The sequence below is a fragment of the Equus caballus genome, chromosome 10, assembly GCF_041296265.1.
Source record: "Equus caballus isolate H_3958 breed thoroughbred chromosome 10, TB-T2T, whole genome shotgun sequence".
Classification (NCBI taxonomy): Eukaryota; Metazoa; Chordata; class Mammalia; order Perissodactyla; family Equidae; genus Equus; species Equus caballus.
This window is the reverse complement of record NC_091693.1, coordinates 28,692,248-28,719,251: the sequence shown is the minus strand read 5'-3', so window position 1 is coordinate 28,719,251 and position 27,004 is coordinate 28,692,248. Positions and strand designations below refer to the sequence as shown.

At 56.6% G+C, this 27,004-nt stretch overlaps 2 protein-coding genes across 13 annotated transcripts; one reads left to right on the top strand and one right to left on the bottom strand.

The window, feature by feature from the left end:
- Positions 1-729: 729 nt before the first annotated feature.
- On the bottom strand, positions 730-11,392 carry TRIM28 (tripartite motif containing 28). 6 transcript variants are annotated; one of them, XM_023651530.2, is made up of 18 exons: positions 10,945-11,392; positions 8,818-8,921; positions 5,992-6,104; positions 5,636-5,768; positions 3,855-3,990; positions 3,653-3,769; positions 3,449-3,563; positions 3,181-3,327; positions 2,957-3,071; positions 2,764-2,870; positions 2,632-2,668; positions 2,505-2,550; positions 2,180-2,432; positions 1,769-2,088; positions 1,565-1,688; positions 1,383-1,469; positions 1,168-1,305; positions 730-1,077 (listed from the first exon to the last, which is right to left on the bottom strand). In XM_023651530.2, exons 1-18 carry the CDS (start codon positions 11,130-11,132, stop codon positions 901-903), a joined length of 2,457 nt encoding a protein of 818 aa, XP_023507298.1. In that variant the 5' UTR covers positions 11,133-11,392; the 3' UTR covers positions 730-900. The 6 variants fall into 6 exon arrangements, with proteins under 6 accessions (XP_023507298.1, XP_070081205.1, XP_023507297.1 ...); XM_070225104.1 differs by having other exon boundaries at positions 11,079-11,163; XM_023651529.2 differs by having other exon boundaries at positions 5,636-5,771; positions 10,945-11,147.
- Positions 7,392-26,306, top strand: ZBTB45 (zinc finger and BTB domain containing 45). Of its 7 annotated transcripts, none has more exons than XM_023651548.2 (3): positions 7,392-7,662; positions 22,395-23,667; positions 25,453-26,306. In XM_023651548.2, the coding sequence occupies exons 1-3, from the start codon at positions 7,537-7,539 to the stop codon at positions 25,707-25,709; spliced, it is 1,656 nt and encodes a 551-aa protein (XP_023507316.1). In that variant the 5' UTR covers positions 7,392-7,536; the 3' UTR covers positions 25,710-26,306. The 7 variants fall into 7 exon arrangements, with proteins under 7 accessions (XP_023507316.1, XP_070081220.1, XP_070081221.1 ...); XM_070225119.1 differs by lacking the exon at positions 7,392-7,662 and adding an exon at positions 20,255-20,393; XM_070225120.1 differs by lacking the exon at positions 7,392-7,662 and adding an exon at positions 20,300-20,393 and having other exon boundaries at positions 22,390-23,667.
- Positions 26,307-27,004: the final 698 nt, after the last annotated feature.

Sequence of the window (27,004 nt, the reverse complement as noted above, 5' to 3'; positions counted from 1 at the left end):
GTTCCTGGCCCTGTGTGACTGGCCTGATGTGGGCAGAGCAAGTGTCTCTTGGCACAGGAGTCACTTGCCCCTGGGTGGCATAGGGACAAGTACCAGATCAGCTGGGCTATGGGATAGGGAAGGGTGGACTGTTTCCCAGTTTGGTACAGGGGTGGACAGGCCAAGCCCACCCAGGATGTTCAGGGCCTGGGAGCTGAAGGTCAGCTGTAGGCCCTGCTTCAGCACCCCTTTGGGGCCTCCAATGCCTTGGCCTCAACACCATCACCCCCAAGTTGGTGAGGTCCTGATACCCTGGGTAGAATCCTGGGAGTGCGGTCCTATCCACCAGGAATACAGTACCCAGTACCCAGCTCACCTTGGCCCCAATGGGAGTCTCTGCCCACCTAGTTCACTGTGATGCCCTATCTGGTAAGGAAAAATGGTTACACCCAACTCCAAGAAACACTGAGGAAGTGTGGACACCATGTAACAATATACCTGGGACTTCACCCTATCTGCTGCCTACCTACACGGCACCCAACAGCCTCCAGTGTGTGCACCCTGTGACCCTCCCACCCACCCACCCAAGGAACCCCCAACATCAGGAAGGGCCCAGGAGGGATGCTCTTGGACACCCACATGGCTAGGGGAAAGTGCCTCCACCCCTACTCAGCCCATCACAGCTTGGGAGACTGATGCAAACAAAGACTAGGTCCCAGGACCACTGTCCCCACCAACCAAGGCCTGAGGAACCGGTGAAGTTTTTATTAAATCCACAGAAGTAAAAACCATATAGTGAGGAGCTGGGGGATGGGGCCACCAAGGAGTGGGAGCCAGGCCACCAGAGGGAGAGGATGGTGGGGGCAGGGCTGACAGGACAGAGAATAGAGCCACGCTGGACTGGCCCAGGGGGCCCATGCCTCAGGGGCCATCACCAGGGCCACTGGACAGCTCCTGGGCACTCAGGCTGGCACCAGGCAGGCTCAGTGGCGGGGGCTCCACCAGCACAGCAGAGAACTTGGTGTCACCGAAGGCCTCATTCATGCGAGTCTCAAAAAAGCGCTGCAGGCCGATGATGGACTGCACATCCGCCTTGTCCTGGGCAAGCAGATTTCGATGGGTGGGTCCTAGCTCTCCCCGCTCCACCTCCCTTCCCCCTGCCCACAACCCCACTCTCCACAGGCTCACCTCTGTGAGCTTGTTGAACTGCTTGAACATGCGGCCCACATCCTGGGCAAACTCCTGGGGGGAGCTGTAAGGTGGTGACAACTTCTCCTGGAGGCGGGCACGGATCAGGGTCAGGTCCAGGGTGCCACCAGGCTGATCCTGTAGGCAAGGACACAGGCCAAAGTTGAGACCAGGCAGCCCCTGGCCCTCCCCTCCTCCCAAGTCCCAGGACTCACCAGGGAGAAGGTGGAGTCAGTAGCCAGCTGGTGCAAGGGCCGGCAGGGCTCATGGCAGAACAGGGCCAGCAGGACACGCTCACACTTCTATAAACATTACAAGAAACATCAAGAGCCATAGGGTGAGCTGAGGGCAGTAAAACTGCTGGGCAACCCCCAAGGGAGTGGGCCCCTGCTCTCACCTGCTGGTTGGCTGGAGAAAGCTTGGCTACCACGCCAGTGCTGTCACCACCATCCAGGCTCAGGTTGCCATCCTCCTCCTTCAGGTCTGGTAGCACATGGCAAAGCGAGCAGCTCCACTCCTCCCTGGAAGAAAAAAAGAATGAGGGGCTGCACAGGACATGGCCCTGCCCTCCACCCCACACAGACCCCACATAGCCTCCTACCCTGGCACATCCTGCAGGGCAGGCAGGTGGCAATCCAGGTGGAAGCAGAACTCGCACTGGTTGCACATGACGAGGTCGCCTGGCTTCTGGCAGACGCGGCAGATGGTGGCACTGTCATCCAGGGCACCTGGGCCACCAGTTGGGGCTGAGGTGCCCTCTGGAGCCACCACCTCCAGGCCTGAGCTGGTACTGCCACTGGGTGAGGCCAGGCGAGGGCCCTCAGCACCAGGACCCTCTGCCAGCGCCATCAGCACAGGTTTGGTCTCAGGGCCCTCAGTGGCAGCAGGTGGGGCTCCAATGGCAGCCTCTGTCTCTTCCTCCTGCAAGGTGACGACGCGTGTTCAGCAGAGTAAAGGCCTGGACAGCAGACATCATCCATTTCCCTGCCAGGGTCACTTGGGGCAAGCTCACCTTGACAATGGCCATGCCCGGCAGGGGTGGGGCCCCAGGGGCGCCAGGGGGCGCAGTCCCAGGCTGTCCAGCAGCAGCAGCTGCAGCACCCCGCTCAATAACAATGAGATTGTAATCCTCAGTGGTGCTGCCTGGGAAGACCTTGAAGACTGGTGGTTGGCTGTCAGCCGTGAGGTCCAGGTCCAGGCGCTCCAGGCTCACCCGTGGCACCTTGCGCATGAGACCACTCACCTCACCCTCACCTGAGCGGGACCTGTGGGTGCAGCGTGGCATGAGCATCCATCCCTATGCCCACCCCATTCCATCAAAGGATAACCACACTCACCGCTTCACCCCTGACACATGTGGCTCTGCACTCGAGTAAGGGTCATCTGCTCAAGACAGAGGAGACGGCAGATTGAGCTAGACCTAGAGTACTGCAACTCTCCCACCTAACAGGCAGACCCACTCACCTGACCCAAAGCCATAGCCTTCGTGCACTTCCATGGGCTGTAGGCAAAACAGTTGAACAAGCCTCAGTGGGCAAGCATCCCACAGGACCCCGCATCCCTCTCCTCCCTCCATAGTCCCCCTCCCCTGCTCACCTGGCTGCTGCCAGAGCCCTGCTTGCTCAAGGGCCCTGGAGGCCGTGGAGGAGCCATGGGTGCAGGGCCTGTCGAGTTGGTGCCAGGACGCTCTGCCACAATCTTACCTACAGGAAGGCAATAAAATAAGCATAAGATAACACACTGCCTGGGATGGTGGCAAGCTACAGCTGGAGGACAGAGAAGGACCCACCGAAGGCCTCCGCACTTTTGGTCCAGGCGTTGAGGTCCCACTGGAACTTCATCTCGCCATGTGGCTCCACAGGGTCCACAATCATCTTGAGGGCCCGGTGCAGCTGGAAGTAGATCTGGGGGTGGAGAAGTGCCTGAGTACACATGCAGTGAACAGGGATCCAGGCTGCTGGGAGGCACCCGTCTAGAACCCACCACCTGGGTGCCCACCCACACAACACACACCAGCTTCTTAGAAAGCAGTAGGGCTGTGTTATTGTCACTCTCCAGGGCCCATGAGGCAAAGCGCAGGATATGTTCCTGGTGCTTCTGGATCTTGGTCATGGTCCAGTGCTGGCGCTCCAGGCGCTCCTGCTGCCCTTCAGTCACCTTCTGTGGATGGAAAGGCAACAGGGTTGAGGAGAGAAGAAGGCACTAGGACCCCTCCACGCAAGGATGGCATCAGCAGGCAGCAGAGGGAGCCCAGGAACCCTCCCTCTCACAGAGAGTGTACCTGGGCATCATTGACCAACACGCGGCCCCGCTTGTTCAGTTCCTTCATGATCTGCAGGATGGCCATCTTAACATCGACCTGCACACGCTTCTGTACGTCAGACACTTGGCGGATCCTGGAAGAAAGTCAGGGTGGGTCAGTTCAGGTCTTGTCAGGCAGGTGGTCACCCAGGGAACCTCCACGACCCTGGCATCCACAACTTACGAGCTGCGAACCTCCTTGGTGTTCTTCTGCAATGTTGCATGCTTGTCCCCCAGACGCTTCACCAGCGAGGCCAGGAGCTTGCGCTGGTTCCTCACTGCATCCTCCAGAAACTGGTATCTGATGAGAGACAGAAATGGTCCTGTGCACTGTGCGTGGCAACAGGCAGCACCCACCCACTCACCCACCCTACCTCAGGACTCACTGGTGGTCCTTGTGGGCATTGAGCTGGCAGTCCCGGCAGGTGAGTGTATCACAGCTCTCGCAGAACAGCACAAGGGGCTCGTGCTTGTGCACATTGCAGTACACGGTGCGCTCACCATCCCTTGACTTGGCAGGCCCTGAGGAACAGGAACCATGAGGCTGGAGCTTATCCTCAGCCACTCAGAGAGCAGACAGGGCTTGGGGCCTCACTTCCTGCCTGTCCTGGGCTGTCTGTTGGGAAAACCCAGAGGGCCCTGCAGCAGTGGCCAGGAAAGCACAGGCCTACAAGACCAGATCCTTGCTCTCAAAACCCTCTGCCCCAGTATGGCCAAGAGAACCCCCCCCTCCTTTCAGCTTCTAGTAGTGACAACAAAAAAATGTAAGAATGATGACCTCTACCAGGAGAGACCTCCCCTCTACTGTTCCTTCTACTAGAATCTTCTCCAGAGGGACATTCAAGAAAGATCCTCCTCCAAACCCCCCAGTGGGCTCCCTTTCTCCTCCACTCACAGCAGCTTCTGTCCAAGAAGGGGAGGGGATTCTGACTACTGTGGCATCCCAGCATGCAGAATGTTTGCTTTCTGGCAGAGAAAGCAAATCAGGGCCTAGAGACAGGCAATTTCCTCAGGAGCCGGGCCTGGTGACCTCCCCTCTCTCCTCTGCTAAGAGAAGACCATGGACTTCTTACAACCCACAAGAGGCCTTGCACAGCCTTCCCAAGCTGGGAGAGATAAGACATCAGACCAGAACCCTCGGAAAGGTATCAAGCCCCCTCTTGAGGGGAGTATCCTGGTGCTCAGAATAATACCACCAAAAACCAATATACCATGTTGACTCCCACCCCCCGCGCCTGTCCCCGTTAGAAAGCTGTCTGGGAACAAGTCCTTCTTTCCTCCCCAATCCCAATCATGACCTGGCTGCACCAACCCAGCCCGAGACACTACAGTCAGATATGATCAGCCAGTGTTTGGCTTCTCCAATACTACCCTCTCCTGAACCCTGAATTTTGCCTGGAACACAAGACACCCTGCAGACCTCTGCCCTTCCCTCCTGACTCCTCATGCTCCACAGCCACCACCTCCATCCTCATCTTCCCACCTCTGAGCTGAAGGAGCCACACTGTAACTACCAAAAACCCATTCACAGGGAGTTCTGGACCGAAAACCAGGCTAGACTCAGAAGGCTTCCAAACCCCTCTCTGTACCACTGCCAGCACATTCACAAAAATATCTGGACATGCCTATTTGATCTTCGAGTAAAACACCTACAACCCAAAGATAAAACACTTCCAGAACTCACTCTCAGTGATGCTCTAAGGGCCCTCATAGCTTATTAAGACAGTGACCCAGAGGCGTCACTTTCCCCTACAGAGCCTTAAACCAAGTGCCAGAGAACTCCAGGTCCAGAAGGCCCCTCACATCCTTTCCCAAATACCTGTTTCCCTGACTGTACATAGGGGTCCCTCCAAAACTGGGGCCTATGCCCTGCCTGGTGGCTTCCCTGATGAGCTTCCTCAAATTCTTCATACATCCCCTGCGGCACACTCAGGTCCCTTGTGCACTCCCCAGTCCCCTGCCTGTGGCCTTTCTCTGACCACCTAGACCCACAGAAACTCACACCACAGCCCCAGCCTCCCCATTTTTGAGTTCTGCCCTCAGACCCTTCTGTTAGTACTGCCTAAAGAAGCACCCTGGGACGCATCCACCATTTGCAACCTGCACCATAAGCAGTTAAGGGCGTATATAGGAAGGCAGCCTGGACCACTCCCTCAGCCTTACGTACCAGTGGAGCGCACGGTGTGGTCCTTGGTGTACTTCACCCGCTGGTGTGCCTCCACACAAGTCTCACACAACGGCTCAGAGCACTCTACACAGTAGCTGGTGGCAGGGGCATTATCCTCACAGCTAGTGCAGCACTGCTAGGCAAACAAAGAGTCAAAAAAAAAACAGAACCACCAAATAGGCGCATATTCACATCTCAAGAACCACAACCTGAACTAAGCCTTTACCTAAACTAGGCAGCCTACGAGAGCCTCGTAGTGTGGGGAGAATAAAATCTGGAGTTGGTACCATGCTCCTGGGCTGGTGCCGCCTCCCCATGGCCCGAGGCCTCCTGAAGGTTGATGGAGCAAGACATACCTGATTCGCATCCTGGGAGTCGGTAGCAGCCTTGCTGCCACTGTCCCGCATAAAGTAATTCTCCACAATGTCTTTGGAGAAGCACTGCTGCTTGCACACAGGACAGTCCACCACTGTGAAAAACAGGAAGAAATAAGACTATTGCATGTTCACGTCCAAACTATAACCCCATCTCCCTACCGGGCCCCAACCTCCACATCAGGCCAGACCCCCGCTCCCGGGGCAGGACCCAAATCCTTCCTTCATCGAACTCGAAGCAGACGCCCCATCTCAGCGCCCGACGGCTCAGACCCGATCCAGCCAAGCACTATCCGGGTCCCTATCGTCTCTCGCCCGGGCGACCCCAGCCATCGACGCGCAGAGAAGACCCCCAATCCCTGCGCCGAGCTAGGACAAACGCTGTGGGGCGGGGGGCGGGGCCGCCCTGGCCGGCCCGTACTCACCGGCGCCGTCGCCCGCCGCACCCCCGTCCCCCGAGCTGTTGGCGGCGGCGGGGGCCGCGGGCCCGAGGCAGGCGCTGCAGGCCGAGTGCAGGCAGGGCAGCAGGCGCGGCTCCCTCTCGGGCCGCAGGCGCTCCCGGCACACGCCGCAGTGCTCCAGTAACTCCAGGGCCTCACCACCGCCCCCCGCGGGTGACGACGCTGAGGCCGAAGCCGAAACCGAAGCCGAGGCGGCGGCGGCGGTGGCGGTGCGCTTTTCGCCGCCCGCCGAGCCCTCGCCCGGGCCGGGGCTGCCCGAGGCCGCCGCCGCCGCCGAAGCCGCCGCCGCCGAGGCCGCCATTCACACGCCGCCGGGGGCGCCCAGGGAGGAGGAGGGGCGCGGGGCCCACCGCGCAAGCGCAGATGCACTCGCCGCCAACGGCTGGGCCGCCGCCGCCGCGAGGCCGAGCGCCGCCACGCGCCGCCTGGGCCGCCGCCCGCTGCGCGCGGGGCGCTGCCGACTACTGGCCGCCCGCTGCCTGTTCGCCTCCCGCCGCCGACGCCCGCGCTTCCTCCTCAGCGGCCGCCGAGACCCACACGACGGACCACACACGCAACCGCTCGCCCGCGCGCCCGCTCGCAGAAAGAGCCGCGGTTGGGGGGCGGGACAGAAATAACTGGCGCCGACGCCAACGCGCATGCGCGCTAGGCGCCTTGCACCCGGGGGCGGGGCCCGGGTCGGCAGCCGCTGGAGAAGCCGCGAATACGCAAGCGCCTGAGCCGGGTCCGCCTACACCACCACAGCGTGCGGCAGGAGCGCGGCATCTGTGACGCCACTGCCGCAACCTAGGTCGCGGGCGGGGCGCGCGCACCGTTACTGGAGCGTGCGCCCCCTCCAACCCTTTCGCCAGGCCGCGATACGGCGCATGCGTATTAGCGGTCCGCTCCTCCAGCTCAATACCTGCCCCTTAGGCCGGCCAAGAGAAGTCATCTGTCGTTGCGTCAACAAGCGTCCAGGAGAGAGGGCGGAGCCTAGGGAGAGGGACGGAGGGTCCCTATTGGAGGAGGAAGTGCCCTTCTGAGCCGGGAGGCTGACTTTTGGGTTTTAACCTTTTTATTGTTTAACATGAGAAACACTGAAACTTGCCTAAGTCCAATAGATCCCAAGTACTACAGAACAGCGAGTCACCTGGCCCCCCAAGCCTTCCCTTCCCATATTTCAGCCAGCCGCTGCGCTGACATACTTTTCCAGGTGGGCGAACTGAACCTAACAGTGGGGGAATTCTAAGGAGGAAAGCAGGGTGCGGGGGAGTGAATCCTGTCGGAGGAAGCAGGATCTGTAAAGAGGGGAATCCTGCCTCAGTGGGGAGCAGGATGGGGGGGCAGGTGAGCCCTGTCTGAGGGAGGAAGCAGAGTGTTTGGGGAGAATTCTGTCAGATGGGGGAGAGCAGGCCTGTGGGGGGTGGGGGGGATCCTGTTTGAAAGAAACATGGCGGTTTTGTGGGAATCCTGTCTGAGGAGAAGCAGAGTCTCGGCAGGGATCGTGTCTGAGGTGGGAGCAGGGTCTATGGGAGGAGATGGTGTCTGAGGTGGGAGCAGGGTCTATGGGAGGGGATCGTGTCTGAGGTGGGAGCAGGGTCTGTGGGAGGAGATGGTGTCTGAGGTGGGAGCAGGGTCTATGGGAGGGGATCGTGTCTGAGGTGGGAGCAGGGTCTGTGGGAAGAGATCCTGTCTGAGGTTACTAGGAGAAAACTCGAGGGACCAGTGCCTCGGGGCTGGTCCCTGCGTTGGGCCTTGGCCCCCTGTGCCGGGCTCCTCGGTCCTGAGGTAGCCAGGCCAGGATGAGGCTCGGGGCAACAGCTTTTGAGAGGACGCAGAGAGCCTGGAGTGCCGGCGCGTCCAGCTCTAAGACCTGCCTCTACCTCTCCAGGCCTCGCACACATAGGGGCTGCGGGACAAGCGGGGCGCCGCCTCCCCCTGCCCCAGCCCCCTAGGCGCCCACGTGCGGCGGCCGAGAAGAGTCTAGCCCTACAGGCCGGGTGTGGCCCTCGTGGCCAGCGGGGGTCCGCGGGGCTTTGTTTCTGCGCCTGCCTTTGTTCCAGCCCCGGCGCGGCCCCCGAGGCCCGGCCCCGCCCCGCGGCTCCCCTCCCCACCCCTCGGCGGCGGTGCTTCCACCGGGCCACGCCCCCTCGCCGCCGGGCCCGCCCCTTCAGTCGTTTCCCCGGGGCCTGGCCGCCGACACTTGCTTCCTTCCTCTGGTAATCGGGAAGGAAAGTGTTGCCTGGCAGTAAGCGGGGTGAGGTGTGGCCTCCTTTAGTAATATATCCTGCTCACTTTTCACGACCCCCTCCACACACACAGGGCCCCAAAGTCACCGAGGGAGGTGGGGAGGAGTGACCATATTTACCTGGCCCCTGAGGTAGACACGGGGTTGTGAGGGGCCAGACAGTCAAAATAACTAGGTGATGGTACAGAGTGTGGGAGAGGACTCTCCTTGGGGCTCCCAAATACCTGCAGGAAAGACAGTTCATGCAGAATCAATAAGTGCAAAGGCCCTGAGGCAGACCAGGCACATAGGGAGCAGGGAAGTGAGGAGTAGTGGGAGGTGCCTAGAGGTTGCTGGACAGCTAGCTGCGGATAGGTTGCGTCCTCTGATTGCCCCTGGTTATAGGCCCTTCACTAGACTCTGGCAACTGGTTTCAACAGCCCGCTAAGGCCCATGCTCTTGTCTCTAAACAGTCCTTCCTTTCTCCTTCTGGGCCCAGGACCTTCCTTCCTAGTACCTGGCAGCCACACAAACAGGGTGTGGAGTGTCCCCTTACCAGGTGCCAGTAGCGGGCCTTGGAGTGTCCCCTTACCACCAGGTTTTGGGCCACTGCCAGCCTCATTGTCCAATTGGGGAAACCAAGGCTTCTGGAAGTGCCAAGACAGCAATGGGGGAGGTGGATCAACTGGAAACCAGGCTCAGGCAGACTCAGGGAAGCATAAGGGGGCATCCTAGGACTGGCTGGGCCACAGTGGACATACAGGAGGGCAAGGCCAGGGCAGAACCCTTGCTCACAGGTCTTTTTTTTTTTTTCCTTTTTCTCCTAAAACCCCCTGGCACATAGTTGTGTATTTTTAGTTGTGGGTCCTTCTAGTTGTGGCATGTGGGATGCCGCCTCAGCATGGTTTGATGAGTGGTGCCATGTCCGCACCCAGGATCTAAACTGGTGAGACCCTGGGCCTCTGAAGCGGAGCACACAAACTTAACCACTCAGCCACGGGGCCAGCTTCTCAGAGGTCCTTTCTTAGGAGCCAGCCTATTCACAGGTCCAGAGGTATACAGCAGGACATGAGTACCTCTTGGCTCTGCCCCCAAGGTAGGCCAGACTGAAAGTCAGTGTCACCTTATACTCTCATCCCCTGTGCTCCTTGCCTGCCCTTTACAGCATCTCACCCTTCCGAGTTCTGGACCACTGGAAACTGCCTCTATGCTGGCTTTGCAGTCGGGGCTCCAGGTAAAACAAAGCGTCGGAGTCACTCAGACTGCACCCAGGCCAGCCAAGGCCTGCCCACTGCCCCTTTGGGGCACCTGCCTGCAGACAGCCACCGTCTCTCTCTCTTCCTTCCCCAGACTCTACACCCGCACCTGGCTCTCCATCCAACTTCGGGTGTCACCCCCAGAGCCACGTCCTGGAGAGGTCTTGTGGCTGTGTCATTCCAATCTCTTGCTCCATGTTCACAAATTTCATTCAGAAAGTAGACAGTTGTGATAGTTGCACAACATCATGAAAGTATTTCATATCACTGAATTGTATACTTCAAAATAATTAAAAATTTTATGTGTAATTTACCACACACATAAAAATCAGATTTTGATGAGAGTCATGGGGTCTGTTCCTGCTGATTTTGATCTCACTGCTCTGCTCCAGCTACACAGCTACACAGGCCAACCCGTTGTTCCCATTGCACTTGCTGTTCCCTCTCCCCAGAATGTTCTTCCCCACCTCTTTCTGGCTGGCTCCTTCTCTTCCTTCACATTTCAACTAGAGTGAATCACAAGGACATGACTTCCAAACAGTTTGTGCTCACTGCTGCATCGTCCATGCCTAGCCCAGGGCCCACTTCACAGTAGGCACTCAGTAAATGTGTAAAATTCATGGAGATGATGACTATCTTGACCCTGGCAGTTTTATAGGCTACAAGATGAGGTTTGAGTTCTATTACTTTTTAAACTTTTTAAAAATTTAGTTAAAATTCATATAACATCAAATTCATCATTTTAGCTATTTTAAAGTGTACCTTCAGTGGCATTTCATACATTCACAATGTTGTGCAACCACCACCTCTGTCTGGATTCAGACCATTTTCATCACCCCAAAAGGAAACCCTGTAGCCATCAGCACTCACTCCCCATTCCCTCTCCCACCAGCCTCTGGCAACCACTAATCTGCTTTCTGTTTCTATGGACTTTTCAACCTTTTGATATGATATATAATTATATAATATAATGCTTATAATATGTAGAGAAAAGCACACACATCATACGTACAATGAGCAACCTGGGTAACCAGCTCTGATAGCAAAAAACAGAACATCTCTGGCTCCCAGAACCTCTTCATGCCCCTTGTAGTCCCCGCCATCCTGACTTCTCCCACTGCAGACAAGCTTTCTTCGTCTACTCACGAAACCACGCAGGGTTTGCACATCAGTGTCTGGCTTCTTTCTCTGAGTGCACATCCGTGTGGCTGTGTGGCCTTGGTTCCTCCCATGTCCTTGTGTAGGGCACCGTCAGACAAATACCCTGCATTTGTTTACACATTCTCTTCTTGACTGCGCTTGGGACTTCCTCCTGCCTGTGCTGTTACGAACACAGCTGCTGCACCATACATGGCTTTTGGCTGGGTTTTTCTTTCATTGTAATGAGCTAGCGGAAGGTTTTAGCAGAAGATGGCATGATCTGATTCCCATTTCAAGGGTCTCAGGCAGGGACTGGATGGCTGGGAGATGGAAAGCAGAAGATAAGCATCCTGGCAAGCCAGGCAGAAAAGGCACTAGATCCTCTAAATACCCTTCAAAATCACTGTAGCTCTTCCATTAGTTTCCTATGGCTACTGTAACATATTACCACAAACTTGGTGGCTTAAAACAAAAATTTAATTCACAGTTCTGGAGGGCAGAGTTCTGAAATCAAAGTGTTGGCAGGGCCACACTCCCTCTGAAGGCTCTAGGACAGAATCTTTCCTTGCCTCTTCTAGCTTTTGGTGGTTTCAGGGGTTTCTGGCCTTGTGGCTGCATCACGTCAATCTTCAAGGCCAACGTCTTCAAATCTGTGTTCCAACTTCATATTGCCTTTCCCTCTGTGTGTTATTGCTATGGCTGAATTGTATCATCCCACCCCCCCAAATACATATGTTGAAGCTCTGCCAATGTGATAGTATTTGGAAATGGGACTTTTGGGAGATAATTAGGATTAGGTGAGGTCATGAGGGTGGAGTTCTCATGATGGGATTAGTGTCTTGTTAAGATACCAGAGAGCTTACTGTGGTCACAAGACATCATGTGAGCACACAGCAATATTGCAGCTTCCTACAAGACAAGATCAGAGGTCTCAGGATAAAATCTACCTTGCCAGCACCTTGATCTTGGACTTCCCAGCCTCCAGAACTGTGAGAAGTAAATTTCAGTTGTTTAAGCTATCCACTCCATAGTATTTTGTTATGGCAGCCCGAGCAGACTAAGACAGTTTTGACAAATTTCCCTCTGCCTCTCTCTTATAAGGATCCATGTGAATTTACATTTTGAGTCCACCCAAATAAGTCAGGATAATTTCTCCATTTCAAGAGCTTTAATCACAATTGCCAAGATTCTTTTTCCTAAGAAGGTAATACTTCCAGGTTCCGGGGATTAGGGTGTATATATCTTTGGGGGCCCTTTTTCCGCCTACTGCAGTCCACTTTTCACAGATGGGAAAACCAATCCCCAGAGAGTAGAAGGAGTTGTCCAGAGTGCCACAGCCTGTATGTGTCCAACCCAGTCCTGGGCTTGGCAGGTGCCCCTTCCATCTGCTGCCTTCCCGAGGGAATCTGTGGCCCCCAGGGAGGGCAGGCAGGGAAAGGACAGGAGGCATCCAGAGTCCAGAGTTTCATCCCTTTCCTTGCAGAGAAACCAGGGCTTCTGGGAGACGTTACTGATTCCAGGACTATACAGGGGAAACTCCCAGGTGAGCCTGGAATACCTTGTTATGCCCCAAAGTAAGTAGTACCCAAAGAATGAGAGAAATGTGTTAGAAGGACACAGAAGCCAAGCCTGATGATGTATATAACTCAAGCATCAGAAAAAACAATGACTGGGGCTGGCCCCGTCCCCGTGGCCGAGTAGTTAAGTTCGCGCACTCCACTGCAGGCGGCCCAGTGTTTCATCGGTTTGAATCCTGGGCACAGACATGACACCGCTCATCGAGCCACGCTGAGGCAGCATCCCACATGCCACAATTAGAAGGACCCACAACTAAGAATATACAACTATGTACCCGGGGGCTTTGGGGAGAAAAAAGGAAAAAATAAAATCTTAAAAAAAAAACAATGACTGTCATTGACTGACACACAATGAATCCACTCTATGCATGAGTCCTTAAGGGTTCTCAAAAGAGAGAGCCAGAAAAAGGTGGCCATCTGTCACCATATGATGCTGCTTTTAAGCCAGCCCCTCACTCTGAGGATTCAGCACTGATCCTGCCCTCCCAAGGGGAACTGTATTTCAGAGGAACGTATGGCACCAGTTCTTGCTTAGATAATTAAAAGTTAGAATTCGGAAAACATTTCCTAACCAGTAATGAGATTCCTAAGCTGGCCAGGATTATCTGTCGTGTACACTATGAGGTGAATGGAGGGAGTGTTGTCAATGTGGCTGTCTGAGGAGGGACACGTGAGTGGGTAGTGGACAGTCAGGTTGCCACTGCCACCATTAGGGTCAACGACGTGGAGATCCCCCAAGGAATGCAGTAGGACCCACTCAACACCCCTTGTGAGGGGTTCTAGCCAAGAACGTTTGGCCTGAAACCCAACAAGTCTTTATTTAATTAATTAATTTATTTTTTGAGAAAGATTAGTCCTGAGCTAACATCTGCCACCAAGCCTCCTCTTTTTTCTGGGGAAGACTGGCCCTGAGCTAACATCTGTGCCCATCTTCCTCTACTTTATATGTGGGACACCTGCCATGGCATGGCTTGCCAAGTGGTGCATAGGTCTGTACCCGGCATCCAAACTGGCAAACCCTGGTCTGCCGAAGTAGAATGTGCGAATTTAACTGCTGTGCCACCAGGCCGGCCCCCAACAAGTCTTTACATCTAACTTCCCATCCACGGGAACTACAGGGGATGTTGGAGGGAGACTAGCAGCCAGTGTGCCCATCCAGAAGGGCTGATGTCCTGCCAGAAACCAGGTCCACCATCCTCTACCAGTGCTCTTAGAAGGGACTGTAAATTTCCAGCCAGACACCAGATCAGTGGCTGCTGGGGCTGGAGCAGAAATGGATGCATACTGCACAGAGGAAATTTTAAGGGGAGGGGGAAAATCTTTGAAGGGTACCTGCCATGGGTATATTTTTTTTAAAGATTTTATTTCTCCTTTTTCTTCCCAAAACCCCCAGTACATAGTTGTGTATTTTTAGTTGTGGGTCCTTCTAGTTGTGGCATATGGGATGCCGCCTCAGCATGGCTTGATAAGCGGGGCCATCTCCGCACCCAGGATGTGAACCTGCGAAACCCTGGGCCGCCTGAAGCAGAGCCCTTGAACTTAACCATTCAGCCACAGGGCCGGCCCCAATGGGTGTATTTTATGGCATATAAATATATACTTCAACACAACTGTTAAAAAAGGAGGGAAGGTCCAAAGAAGATATGCAAATGGTCTGGACAATAAGCCTATGAAGTCATTAAGAAAATGCAAATCAAACCACTATGAAATACCTATCCATACCCCACTTAGGATGGCTATTTTTTTTTAAAAAAAGGACAATAACAAATGTTAGCATGGGGGCTGGCCCGGGGGCGCAGAGGTTAAGTTCACACGTCCCATTTTGGAGGCCTGGGGTTCGCTGGTTCAGATCCTGGGTGTGGACATGGCACCGCTTGACAAGCCATGCTGTGGTAGCCATCCCACATATAAAACAGAGGAAGACGGGCATGGATGTGAGCTCAGGGCCAGTCTTTCTCAGCAAAAAGAGGAGGATTGGCAGCAGATGTTAGCTCAGGGCTAATCTACCTCAAAAAAAAGAGAAGAAAAGAAAAGAAAAAAAGAAAAAGAAAACATGTTTAAACAAATCCTTGTACAGAAATGTTCATACCAGCACTATTTACAATAGCCAAGGGTGGAAACAACCCAAATGTCCATCAGCTGATGAATGAATAAATAAATGTTGTATTTCCATACAATGGAGTCTTATTCAGCCATAAAAAAAGAATGAATCACTAATAAGTGCTGCAACTTGGATGAGCCTTGAAAACAATATGCTAAGTGAAAGAAATCAGACACAAAAGACAAATATTGTATGATTCTATTTATGTAAAATATCCAGAATATGCAAATTCATAGAGACAGAAAGTAGAGTAGTGGTTGCCAGAGGCTGGGGGGCGGGGGGAGGAATGAGGAGGTACTGCCAGTGGGTACAGGTTTTTATTTTGGAGTGAGGAAAATGTTTTGGAACTAGATGGAGGTGATGGTTACACAACATTGTGTCTATACTAAAATCCACAGAATTGTTCACTTTAAAATGTTTAATTTTGTGTTATGTGAATTTCACCTTACCTTAAAAGGAGGGACAATGAATGATCTAACCAGACAAAATTCACAACATCTGAGTGGCAAGGGAGCCTGAGGCAAAGTGGCCAAGACCTCCCTCATATTGTGTGATTCCATTGATATGAAATGTCCAGCACAGGCCAGTCTGCAGCGACATTAGATTAGCAGTTGCCTAGGACAGCGCTGGGAATGGGGACTCACAGTGAATGAGCGGAGGGATCTCACTGGGGATGATGGAAATGTTCTATAAGAGGAGGGTGCTGAGGGTTACACAACATGGTAAATTTACTAAAAATGGTTGGATTGTATGTATCTTGAAATGGGAGAATTATATGAGAGTTGGTGTCCAGAGTGGGGAAAGGCTGTACTGGGTCCGTTGCCCAGCTGGTAAGGCAACCTTACAACCTTATAAACTTGCTGGTGTCAAGCCCACACCAACTCCTATGACCAGGGTGGCAAGAATGTCATGGAGGAGCAGTGGATGTGAGAGGAAGTGACTGAGAAACATTAATTAAAACAAACATTTTAGGGGCCAGCCCCGTGGCCCAGTGGTTACGTTCCCACGCTCCGCTTTGACAGCCCAGGGTTTCACTGGTTTGGATCCTGGGAGTAGACCTAGCACCACTTATCAAGCCACACTGATGTGGTGTCTTACATAGCAGAACTGGAGGGACCTACAACTAGAATATACAACTATGTACTGGGGGACTTTGAGGAGAAGAAGAAGAAAAAAAAAAAGACTGGCAACAGATGTTAGCTCAGGTGCCAATCAAAAAAATTTTTTTTTAAAACCCCAACATTTTAATCTGGCTTCAGTGGATGGGTTAAACCGGGGATGGAAGAAGAGGCCTTAAGGAACAGAACTGTCCAGGTGTGCCATCTTGAGGGCTTTCCCCTTTGCCTACAAGCTTTACTTAAAAAAAAGTTTTTAACTTAAATTTTGTTTTCAGTGTACTAAAAACAGGACCAAAAAAAGGACAAAACATTTGCTAATTTGGGGACGTGAGTGCTCCAGTGGCTGCAAAATTGTTCTACGTGTTTCTTGGGTTTTTTAATTTTTCAAAATTATTCCAAGAGCCCAGTACACTTGATTGCGGGGACCCAGAGAAATGACAGTGGTGGTTGCGTTCTTACGATTATTATTTCAGTTTAGGTCTCCCCCTTCCCTAGTGATTTCCTTAGACCTTGTCCATGAGGCTAGAAGGATGTTTTGTCTTTTACATATGAAAGCAAATTAAATCTCTTCTCTTCTCTGTTGCAAATATTCCATACTCCACCCCCACCCCCTTGTAGACAGTCCCTGATCCCTGTCCGGATGTTTCTTTTTTGGTAAGTCCTGAAGGCACCTTGCTTGGTCCCACCCATTGCTCCTACCTGCTTTGTAGGCTCCACCAGAGCCTGGGTCAGGGCTCCCCTCCAGCCCCCTCCCCAGGCTTCGGCCTCTGAGGCCTTTCTGGTACATAAATGAGATCTGGCCACTGCCCCTCCCCCATCCCACAGGTCTGCCCATTTCCTCTCAGTCCTGTCAGGAGGGCTATAAACTCTCCACTGCTGGTACCTGCCTTGCCAGGGGCCTCCCTCAGTCACCAACCTACCTTATACGGGGAAGCATTTTTCCGGGGACATGCTTAGTATTTGACCCCTGGGGTTCCTGGCAGACTGAGGTGTGTGCCTGGGTTTGTGGACGTGCATCCCACATCTAGCACAGCCCAGACATAATCGGATGGGGCTGCACTTGTAGACACTGGGACCTGAGCACTGGGCTTTACCCATGGAGAGTGGCTGCCACAGAGAGGGACCCTGCATGAGATGCCAGAGTAGTAATGGAGGGTGGAGGGAGTTTGGGGACTCTCATTGAGCTGGGAGCAGCTGAACCTTCTGACTTCTGACCTGTGGTGGGAGTGGGGTGGGGTCCCACCTGGGCCAGCTGAGAAGGCCCATTCACTCAGGAGCTCAATTTCTGCTCCTTTCATGTGTCTGTGATCAGTGTGACCTTACAGGTTCTTTCCTCCATGGGCAGCCAGTGTCGCCTGCCCTTTCTCATCCTCCACAGCCTCCAAGACTCTTGGACCTAGCCTGGAATTTTCAATATTTGCAGGCCACATCAGACACTCCCTGGCTTATTATTTTTTTTTTTTTTTGAGGAAGTTTGGCCCTGAGCTAACATCTGTTGCCAATCTTCCTCTTTTTGCTTGAGGAAGATTGTCACTGTTAACATCTGTGCCAATCTTCCTTTATTTTATGTGGGATGCTGCCACAGCATGGCTTGATGAGCGGTGCTAGGTCTGCTCCTGGGATCTGAACCTGCGAATCCTGGGCCGCTGAAGTGGACTGTGCGAACTTTACCACTATGCCACTAGGCTGGCCCTCTCTGGTTTATTAAACTTGTGTCCTCAGCTACACTATTTATTCCTTGAAATGCCCTCAACCACTGTGACAGTCTTTGGAGAGAAAAGCTAAATAGATGTTTTCTCAATTCTCGTGATGCTGGAGGCTGCAGCTCCTCCCTCTCTTGCAGCCTAAGAAGGGTCAGGATTTGGATTTTTTCCCTCCTGCCTCCCACATCTCTTCTGGGCCAGGTCCTCCATCTCATCCTCATCCACTGAGACCTTCTCTGAAGCCACTCATGTCCTCTCCTTCCTACCCTGAATCTGTCTCCTTCTGGCCTTTCCTGCCAAGGTCTGAGCAGCCATTGCTGCTTTCTGGGCCTCCTGCTTTTGCTACCCCACTAGGTCCACTATCCTCCCTGTGGTTCTTTAAACACACAGATGTGCTGCCACCCCTGCAATCCTCACAGCAGTCGCCTCATAATTCTCTCATCTGCCTCACCGTCCCTCCTCAGAGCCTTCACACATGCCTTTCTACCTACCCTGATGCTGTTCCAGCCATGTCTGGACAGTTGGTTTCTTCTCTCACCCCTTCAATCCCTCTGCTTGTAGGATGGGGGAATGAGACCACCAAAGTGCTTGATAAATGCTAGTAAGGCAGAAATTAGGCATTCAGCAAGAGAGAAGCAGTGGGAGGGTATTCATCAGATGGGAAAACAGTGGCATTTATCACACACTTACTGTGTGGAGGCCCCCAGTCTCTGGCAGCTGTATTCATTTTCTACTGCTACTTAAATTACCACCAACTCAGTGGCTTAAAACACCACGCATTTATTAGCCCACTCTTCTGTAGGGGAGAAGCCCAGGCAGTGTCCTCTGCTCCAGGTCTCACAAACGCTGCAATCAAGTTGTGGGCAGGGCTGGGCTCTTATCTGGAGGCTCTGGGGAAGAATCTGCTTCCCAGCTCAGTCAGGTCGTTGGCAGAATCCAGTTCCATGCAGTTGTAGGACTGAGGTCCCTGTTTTCTTGCTGACTGTTGTCCCGGGCTCTTCTCAGATTCTAGCCCCCCCATCCATTGTCAAATGGCCCCCTCCACCTTCAAAGACCCTGGAGTCCTCCTCCTACTTCAAGTCTGTTTTCCTTTTCTGCCTTTAAGGACCCTTATGACTACCTTGGGCCTATCCAAACAATCCAGGATCATCTTATTTTAAGGTCAGCTCATTAGCAACCTTAATTCTATCTGCAATGTACTATAACTATTCACAAGTTCTGAGGATTAAGGCATGGAATTTCACAGGGGGGATTTTTAGAATTCTGCCCCCCCCCCCAACAAGATGATTTACAATGCCCAGAATCCTATGGAATCAGGCCCAGGGTAGGGTGAAGCAGCTGTTGGCACCTCCATTCCTGTTTGGGTTGTAGCAGCAGCAGCTGTCTGTCGAGGTGAAGGACACAGATGAACCCCCACCCTCACTGGCCCTGTGATAGAAGATGGGGGGCCTTGAGGTCAGGGAGGGTCCCTAGGGGAAGTGGTGGCAGCTCAGCTGTGTGAGAGGGTGCTACAAATGGAACTGTACTGGCTGGCCTCGAGGTGGGCAAAGCAAAGAGCCTGAGGCCAGAGAGAAATGAGCAGTGACAGGAATTGGGGAGGAGAGGGGTCATTGAAGTTGGATAGAGCAGACCCAGTGAGCCAGGTAGGCCATTGCCAGGGGCCTAGATTCTGAACAAGGACAATAAGGCCATTAGACTTCGGTTTTAATGAGGTTCCTCAGGGTATGGGCCATCAGATGGGGATGGTGGCTCCCCACCAGGCAAATCCCCTCCCCCCACTCCCTTCAACACATCTACAACACAGCTAGCCAAGGTGGGAGGCAGGCACTCTGCACTTGTGTCCCCATACTGGAGGCTAAGAAGTCAGACCTCTCCTCCTCCTCAAGTAGGACTCCACACCTGCCGCACAAGGCATAGGGGTCCGCTGAGATGCCAGGGGATGTTCTGACCTTGAGGTCCAGGCCCTGGTGCCTCTCTCCAGCCACCGAGTAGAGCATAAGGCCAGGCCAACAGGCCACTCCAGCCTCACCATCTAGAAGGCTCGGTTCATGAACGTCCTAGACAGCCAGCCCCATCTCAAGGCCCTTGCAGACCAAGGCTGTTCCCTCTGCCCAACAGCACTTCCCACAGATTCCGTTCCCTACAGTGACTTCTGGTCTTTGGAGGCCGGCTGCTCACTACCCTCCTGGCAGAGGTACCCCCGCCGCCCTTTCTTTTCTGAGCCCCGGCCCCGAGTGTGGCGTGCAGACGGCGTCCAGCTCAGTATCCGTTTATTTACGTGGTCACCACTCGCCCTGAGCAGGTGGGCAGGGGCGGGGAGGGGTGGGCTGCCGCCCATCTAACCTGGGACCGAGGCTCGGGGAGGGTAGCATCCTCTCCCGCACTCCGGCCGCAAACGCCGGTGGGGTATCTCGCCTGCGTCCATGCGGGGCTGGAGTCCGAGGGGCCAGGGGGCGAGCCCTTCTCCCACGCCCGCGCACTCCCCACCGCGCCTCCGCTGCCCGCGGACAGACACACAGGCGCCGCCCCCGCCTCCCTCTATGGCCGCGCCGGAAGCGTGCTCTAGCCGGAGTTTCCTCGCCGCCAGGAGGCCCCAGCCTCTGTGCATTTGGTTCCGACTCTAACCAGAACCGGAAGTGCGGGCGGGCAGCGGCGGCTTATCTCTATAGAAACACCGGAAACGTGCTCCGACCTAGCGCTACCTAGCGCTGCAGGGGTTGAGCACTTTGGTTCCGTGGGCGTCGCGGCCCGGAAGTGCGGCCTTAGAGGTGGTGAGCGGGAGACGGCCGCGGCGCGGCCTGGTCCCTGAGGAGGAGCCGGAGGTGGGGTCGGGCGGGCATCCCCCTGCAGCAGGGCCCGCGGGGAGGCCGGGGCGTGCCAGGGGAGGGGCGCCCGTGCTAGGCTCGGAAAGCATGCTGCGGACGGGAGGGGGCGCTGTAGGATGTGGGCCTGGCGCGGGCAAGGGCACGGAGGCGGGAAATAGGTTGGCCGGGGCCGGGGCGGTGCAGCCGGAGCGGGTCGGAGAGCGGGCTGTGGGCTCGGGCAGGGCGTGAGCAGTGGCGCAGGGTACGGGAGAGGGTGCTCCGAGCCAAGCGCATGGCGCAGGTGAAGGCGTGGCACGAGAATGCGGCGCCATGCCTGGGAGGGTGGGCCTGTTCTGAGGCGCCAAGAAGGCCCTGCTGGTGTGGACAGGAGTCGGAGCCCGCCTGGGAGCAGGGCGCGGTGGGTCGGAGAAGGGCTCCAGCCCTGCAGGTCGATGCGCAGGTCTCTGTCCCCATCGCCCGGGCACGGATCGGAGGCCTTTGGATGCTGGTGAATGAAGACGGGGAGGGTGCTTGTGGCAGAGTAACGGCACGAGCAGACTTGGCTCGTTTGAGGAATTGCCAAGAATTAACTTTCGCCAAGGAGGGGTCTGAGCAGAGGGTCCCCATCTCTCAGGTCTCTTAGGTCTGAAGAGGCTCCCCCTGGCTGTCGCGTGGGGAACTGCGCGGGAGGGGGGCCCTGCATCAGTGTAGGCCAGCGGTACCGCTGCGGGCGAGGTGTGCAAAGTGGTCTGAGCAGTCAGAAGTGGAGCATGCAAGAAAAGGATGGGTCTGACGCTAGCAAGGGAAAGGCGATTTGGGCATAAAGAGTCAGAGGGCGTGAGTCTGAGACCCCACTAGACCCTGAAGATTAAGAGAGGCCTCACTCTGGGGCTGAGTGACCCTAGCTGAGCCAGGCTGTTGGATAGTGGGTGGGCCCCAGGGTGCATCCTATGTCCCAACTCTCCTCCCGTAGACTGGAGGTGTGTGGGGCCTGGGTGGAGGATGAGCCAGGTCTCCCATCCCTGTTTGATAGAGGGGAAACAGGCCCAGTGAGCTTGGTGCTTTTCAGCTTCCCCACCCCTCCTCTTTCCTGTCCCAGAGAGTGGGCAGTGCTCAGATTACAAGGCCACAGTTTGGTGAGAAGTGTCAGGATTGCTCAGCCATGCTGACCTCCAGGCGGCTGCTGCTCCACTCGTGCCTACCCAATTACACACCCCTGCACAGTCCACACAAACCTCCTCCATGCTACACTCACACCCTGCGTCCCATAGGTCCCACTGAGAATCCAAAAAGCACCTCCCTGCGTGCTGGGGTCTGCCAGAAACCATGTGTTTTCCTCCTGTGGGGTACCTGCTAGGCTAAAGCTGAATGCACTCTCAACCCCTTGTCACTATGCATACCCTGAATCGCTAAGCCCAGGAGACAGGTAGTGCCACCGACCCCTGCAAAGACCTCGGTATTCATTAGTCAACCTAACCCTGTTCTGAGGCAGCAGACCTGTTCTGCACAGGGCCTTGCATGCTCTAAAGTTGAGGGATATGGCAAAGGGTGACCAAAAGAAGCCTCGAGTCGGGGAGTCACAGCTAGCCGGGTGGGATGTGGATGAGGCTGGCAGCCAGTTCTGGATAGGGGTCCCTGCCTCCCTGGGAGTAGGACATGAGGAAGGCTTATGGATATTGGAGTTAGGGGAAGGGTGGGTGGGTAGGCTACCATAGGGGAAGCTGAGCCCTGGACGGGGGCAGACCTGTAGTATCCCTAACGGTCTCCCAGGGGTGCGCTGGGGGCTGCGGAGGTGGAGGGAGCTACAGAAGTCCTGGAGTAGGGGGAGTCCTGCTGTGTCCTGTGTGTTGGGACCAAGGACTTCGAGGGGCGGTTAGGGAGGGCTGGGGTTCTGAAAGCCTGGTGGTGTGGTGTGCCCTTGAGCCCTGTCCTGCGATAAGGGCTGAGGGACATCAGTGCTGGGGCAGAGGGGGGTCCTGGGCTGACCTCCCCCCACCCACACCCCCTCGTCCAGTGCAGATGGCGGCAGCAGAGGCGGTGCATCACATCCACTTGCAGAACTTCTCTCGCTCGCTTCTTGAGACCCTCAACGGGCAGCGGCTGGGTGGCCACTTCTGCGACGTGACAGTGCGCATCCGCGAGGCTTCGCTGCGTGCTCACCGCTGCGTGTTGGCCGCCGGCTCGCCCTTCTTCCAGGACAAGCTGCTGCTTGGCCACTCCGAGATCCGCGTGCCGCCGGTAGTGCCCGCGCAGACCGTGCGCCAGCTCGTAGAGTTCCTCTACAGTGGCTCGCTGGTTGTGGCGCAGGGCGAAGCGCTGCAGGTGCTCACGGCCGCGTCGGTGCTGCGCATCCAGACCGTCATAGACGAGTGTACGCAGATCATTGCCCGTGCCCGCGCCCCCGCCGCAGGCACCCCTGCGCCCGTGCCGCTGCCCACGCCCGTGCCCCCGCCGCTCGCACCTGCGCAGCTGCGCCACCGCTTGCGCCACTTGCTGGCCGCGCGACCCCCAGGCCACCTGGGTGTCGCGCATAGCCGCAAGCAGCGCCAACCCGCGCGCCTGCAGCTGCCCGCGCCCCCCGTGCCGGCCAAGGCGGAGGGGTCGGACGCTGACCCCACCCTGCCCGCGGTCCCAGACGACGGCTGTGACGACGACGACGAGGAGACCGATGACGAGACCGAAGGCGAGGAGGGCGAAGGCGGCGGCCCAGGCGAGGGCCAGGCGCCCCCTGCTTTCCCCGACTGCGCCGCCGGCTTCCTCAGCACAGCCCGTGACAGCGCGCGCGAGGAGCCGCCTGCGCCCGCCGGCCTCTCTGACTACGGCGGCGCCGGGAGAGATTTCCTTCGGGGGGCCTCTGCGGCCGAGGACATGTTCCCCGACAGCTACGTCTCCGCTTGGCAAGACGAAGACGGCACCACCGCCGAAGGCTGTCCAGCCGAGACCTCGGCCCCGCCCGACTGCGTCCTGTCGGGACCCCGCACGCCCGGTGTGAAGACCCCGGGGCCGCCCGTCGCGCTTTTCCCCTTTCATCTGGGCGCTCCCGGGCCGCCTGTGCAACCCTCGCCTGCGCCCTCCGGGCCGGCCCCTGCGCACCCGCCCACCTTCTACCCGCCACTCCAGCCGGACCCGGCCCCCAGCGCGCCTCTCGGGGAGGCTCCGGCCCCGCCCGCCGCCCCGTCGGCCACCCCTGCGCGCGCCCCGGGTGCGGAGCCGCCCGCGTATGAGTGCAGCCACTGCCGCAAGACGTTCAGCTCGCGGAAAAACTACACCAAGCACATGTTCATCCACTCGGGTGAGCCGGGGTGGGCCTCAGCCCCTTGGTCATTGGAGATTCAAACGTGAGGGGGAGCGGGCACTGACGCGGTTGGTTGCTCTTTCGTGACCCCAGGGCAGTCTGGAAATTGAGCCCCCGAGTATGACGCGTGTAGGGGTGGGGAAAGCCCCCTTACATGGAGTAGCAAACACTCCTGCCGCCCCCCTACCTCGCTTTATTGCGGCAGGGGGAATCTGAAGGCTGCGTTGGGGAGCAGGAATCAGCCCAGAACCTTTGGAAAGCTGGTGGTGGAGCCTTTGGTCATCACGATGGAGTGTGGGATGCGCAGGAGGGATGGAGTCTTGGCAGGGGAGATGTGGCCAGGTTGGGGAGCAGTGCTTCAGGAAACCTCCTGGGTCTTCCCGAATGCCAACGGACCCAAAGGAAGGGAGGGGGCGTTCCCTGGCCTAGAGAAAGCGTGGGGGAGCCGGCAGAGAGGCGGCCTGATCAGGGCTGGAGGAGGGAGATGGAGCTGCAGTATGGGGACCCCACAGCTGCTGGGGAAGGAAAGGGAGGCCTCCTCGAACCTCAGCTATGGCTGTGTCAGGGAGGTGGCTCCAGTCCTCAGTGGCTGGGGGAGAAGTGGAGAGTGCGCCCGGGTGGTGTGCTGGGGGTTGTGGAGCGAGGGCCCAAGGTGGTGCCTGGCAGGTCCTGGGTGTGTCGTCGCAGGGAGGGTGCAGGGTGCTCCCTGGGGGCTGAGGTGGATGACACGGGTACGGAGCTGCATGTGGTTAGGCAAAGTGAAGATTTGGTTGGCAGGCCAGTGGGAGTGGAGTGGGGAGTTCTGCAGGGCCAGGAATGTGGGATTTCACTGTGAATGGTGAGGAAGGCATCATCAATGTTGTGAGCTGGAGAGTGACTGAGGTGTGATTTACAGTTTCAAAGCTCCACCTGGCTGCCTTTCGGACAAGGAGAGAGGGCAGGGGGTGCCAGGGGGGTACCAGTCAAGATTTGCAAGCTTTGTTTGGCCTTAGCCAAACAGGTGCCAGGTGCTGAACAGGTGCCAGGCCTGGTTGGTCTGGGGAACCCTCTGCCAGGCACTGCCCTGCAGCCCCCTGCCGCTGACAGAGACTTTTTATTAATACCTGATGACTTTAGGGGCCAACACAGCCCACCTCCCTTTCTCTGATCCAGGATGGGGGCTGCAGCCTGCTTTGTTACCCCGGGAACATTATAGTGGCCAGCAGGCAGGGGTCCTGGGCAACAAGAGGCTTCCAGGAGGAAGGGGGGAAGGTATGCCTAGGTCTCTTCCAGTGTAAGGGTGCTGGGCCTTGCCAGATTGTCCCCAGAATGGTGGCCAAGGATAAGTTCAGAATGCTCTATGGGCATGCCAAGAATGGGGGAAGGGGAGGCCCTGCCCTGTGCCAGGCCCCGTGTGGATTGGGGCGGGGGGAGGGGCAGTCCCTGGAGGTAGGGGGAGACCTGAGTGGTTAGTCCCGTTGGGCAACGATGTCCCAGACAGGAAGGGTTCCCAACTGGGAGAGTACTTGTGGGAGTTGGGGGACCTTGACAGGCAGTGGTATCCCTGTATGACAGTAAGGGTCTGAGAGAGGGGCGTCCCATACTGGGATATATGTGGGGGTCCCTGTTAGGCAGAAAGGTACGGGAGTGAGGGGTAGTCCAGGAGTGGAGGGGGTGTCCCTGCCGGGCAAGAGGATTCGTGGTTGCTGGTTGGCCTGGGAGTGGAGGGGAGCCCCTGCCCGGCAAAGGCGCCCCAGGGCTCCTTCCCAGCTGACTTGTGCGTGGCCGCCCTGTCGCCCGCAGGGGAGAAGCCCCACCAGTGCGCAGTGTGCTGGCGATCTTTCTCGCTGCGCGACTACCTGCTCAAGCATATGGTCACGCACACGGGCGTGCGCGCCTTCCAGTGCGCAGTCTGCGCCAAGCGCTTCACGCAGAAGAGCTCGCTCAACGTGCACATGCGCACGCACCGGCCCGAGCGCGCGCCCTGCCCCGCCTGCGGCAAGGTCTTCTCGCACCGTGCGCTGCTCGAGCGCCACCTGGCTGCGCACCCGGCGCCCTGATCCGGGCCTGGGGCCTGGCCACTCCCGCCGTGTGACTGACCACGCCCCCCACCGTCTGCCTCCCCCTCTGAGGGGTCTGGGACACCCGGTGGGGCTAGGCCACGCCCACTGCATCGTCCCTGCCCAGCGGAGTCACACCCGCTGTGGTGCCTCCACCACGTTCCCGCCACCAGACCACACTTTCCCCGGAGCGCAGGCCCTCCCCATGCTTCCACCCTTTCCTCCAGACCTGACCAGTGGCCCAGCCCGCCTTACTCTTATCCTCCTGCCTACTCGAACCCTTCCGGTGGTGGCTGGCTGTGGCTGGGGATGGTCAGGGACTCGACCCGCTCTGAGAAATGGATCATCCCCAGCCTGAACTGGGCGTTCACACCGTTGGAGCCGGGGCTCAGGATTCGTGGCTTGGACTTCGCCTCGCACCCTACTCCCTCTGCCCCAGTGTCATGCTGGGCCAGGTCCCTGGCTCCCCACTCCGAGCTACCCTTCCCTCATCTGAAGCCTAAGGAGGCTCAGGTGGGCCCATCATGGACTGGGACCGGGCCTTGCGACCCGCGCTCTGTAATAAAGGACTATGGGCCGTGGAGCCCAAAGCCGGAAGCTCTGAGCTCCCGGACCCGTGCATTCCTCGCCGTCACAGGCTGGCTGTGGGGGTCAAAGCTCAGCACCCACGTCCCTGGGCAGCACCCCTGCCCCCACCCTGGGCTCCCTTGGGCAGGGACAGGACAATTTGCTTCGTCATCTCATGTCTCTGTTCTCTGGGTGGGAATGGGGTGTGCATATGACTGGTGCTTGAGTCATCTAGAACCCTCAGTTCTATGGGGAGAGGTACAGGCTAGCCACATCTGAGGTGGGTCTAGGAGAGGGAGGCCATATGTGTGAACCCCCGGGCCACAATCCCCGCTGCTGCTATCCAAGATGCAGATTTCGAGGCCCTTCCCTCCAGTCTTCCAGCCAGACTCTGAAGGCCATTTGGACTTAAAACTTGCTCTCCCTTGTTCTGATGGGCATGATTGTTGGCATTTCAGTTTTGGGGGGGCCTAGAGGGTCTTTGGAACAAGGGTGCCATGAGGGGATCTGAGCCTAAGGATACCTGCCCTGCCAGGCAAGTTCAGGGGGCAGGGGAGTGGCAGCTGGACCCTTGGGCTGCCCACTGGGCAGCTGGCCAGCAAGTGTCATGGGACCCCGCAGCAAGCAGTGCTTGCGGCGAGATTTCCCTTGCTATCCTGCTGGTTTTGCAGTTGGCCTGACTGGAACATCACCTTCCTGAGAGCAGGAGTTTCTGCCTGTTTCCCCAG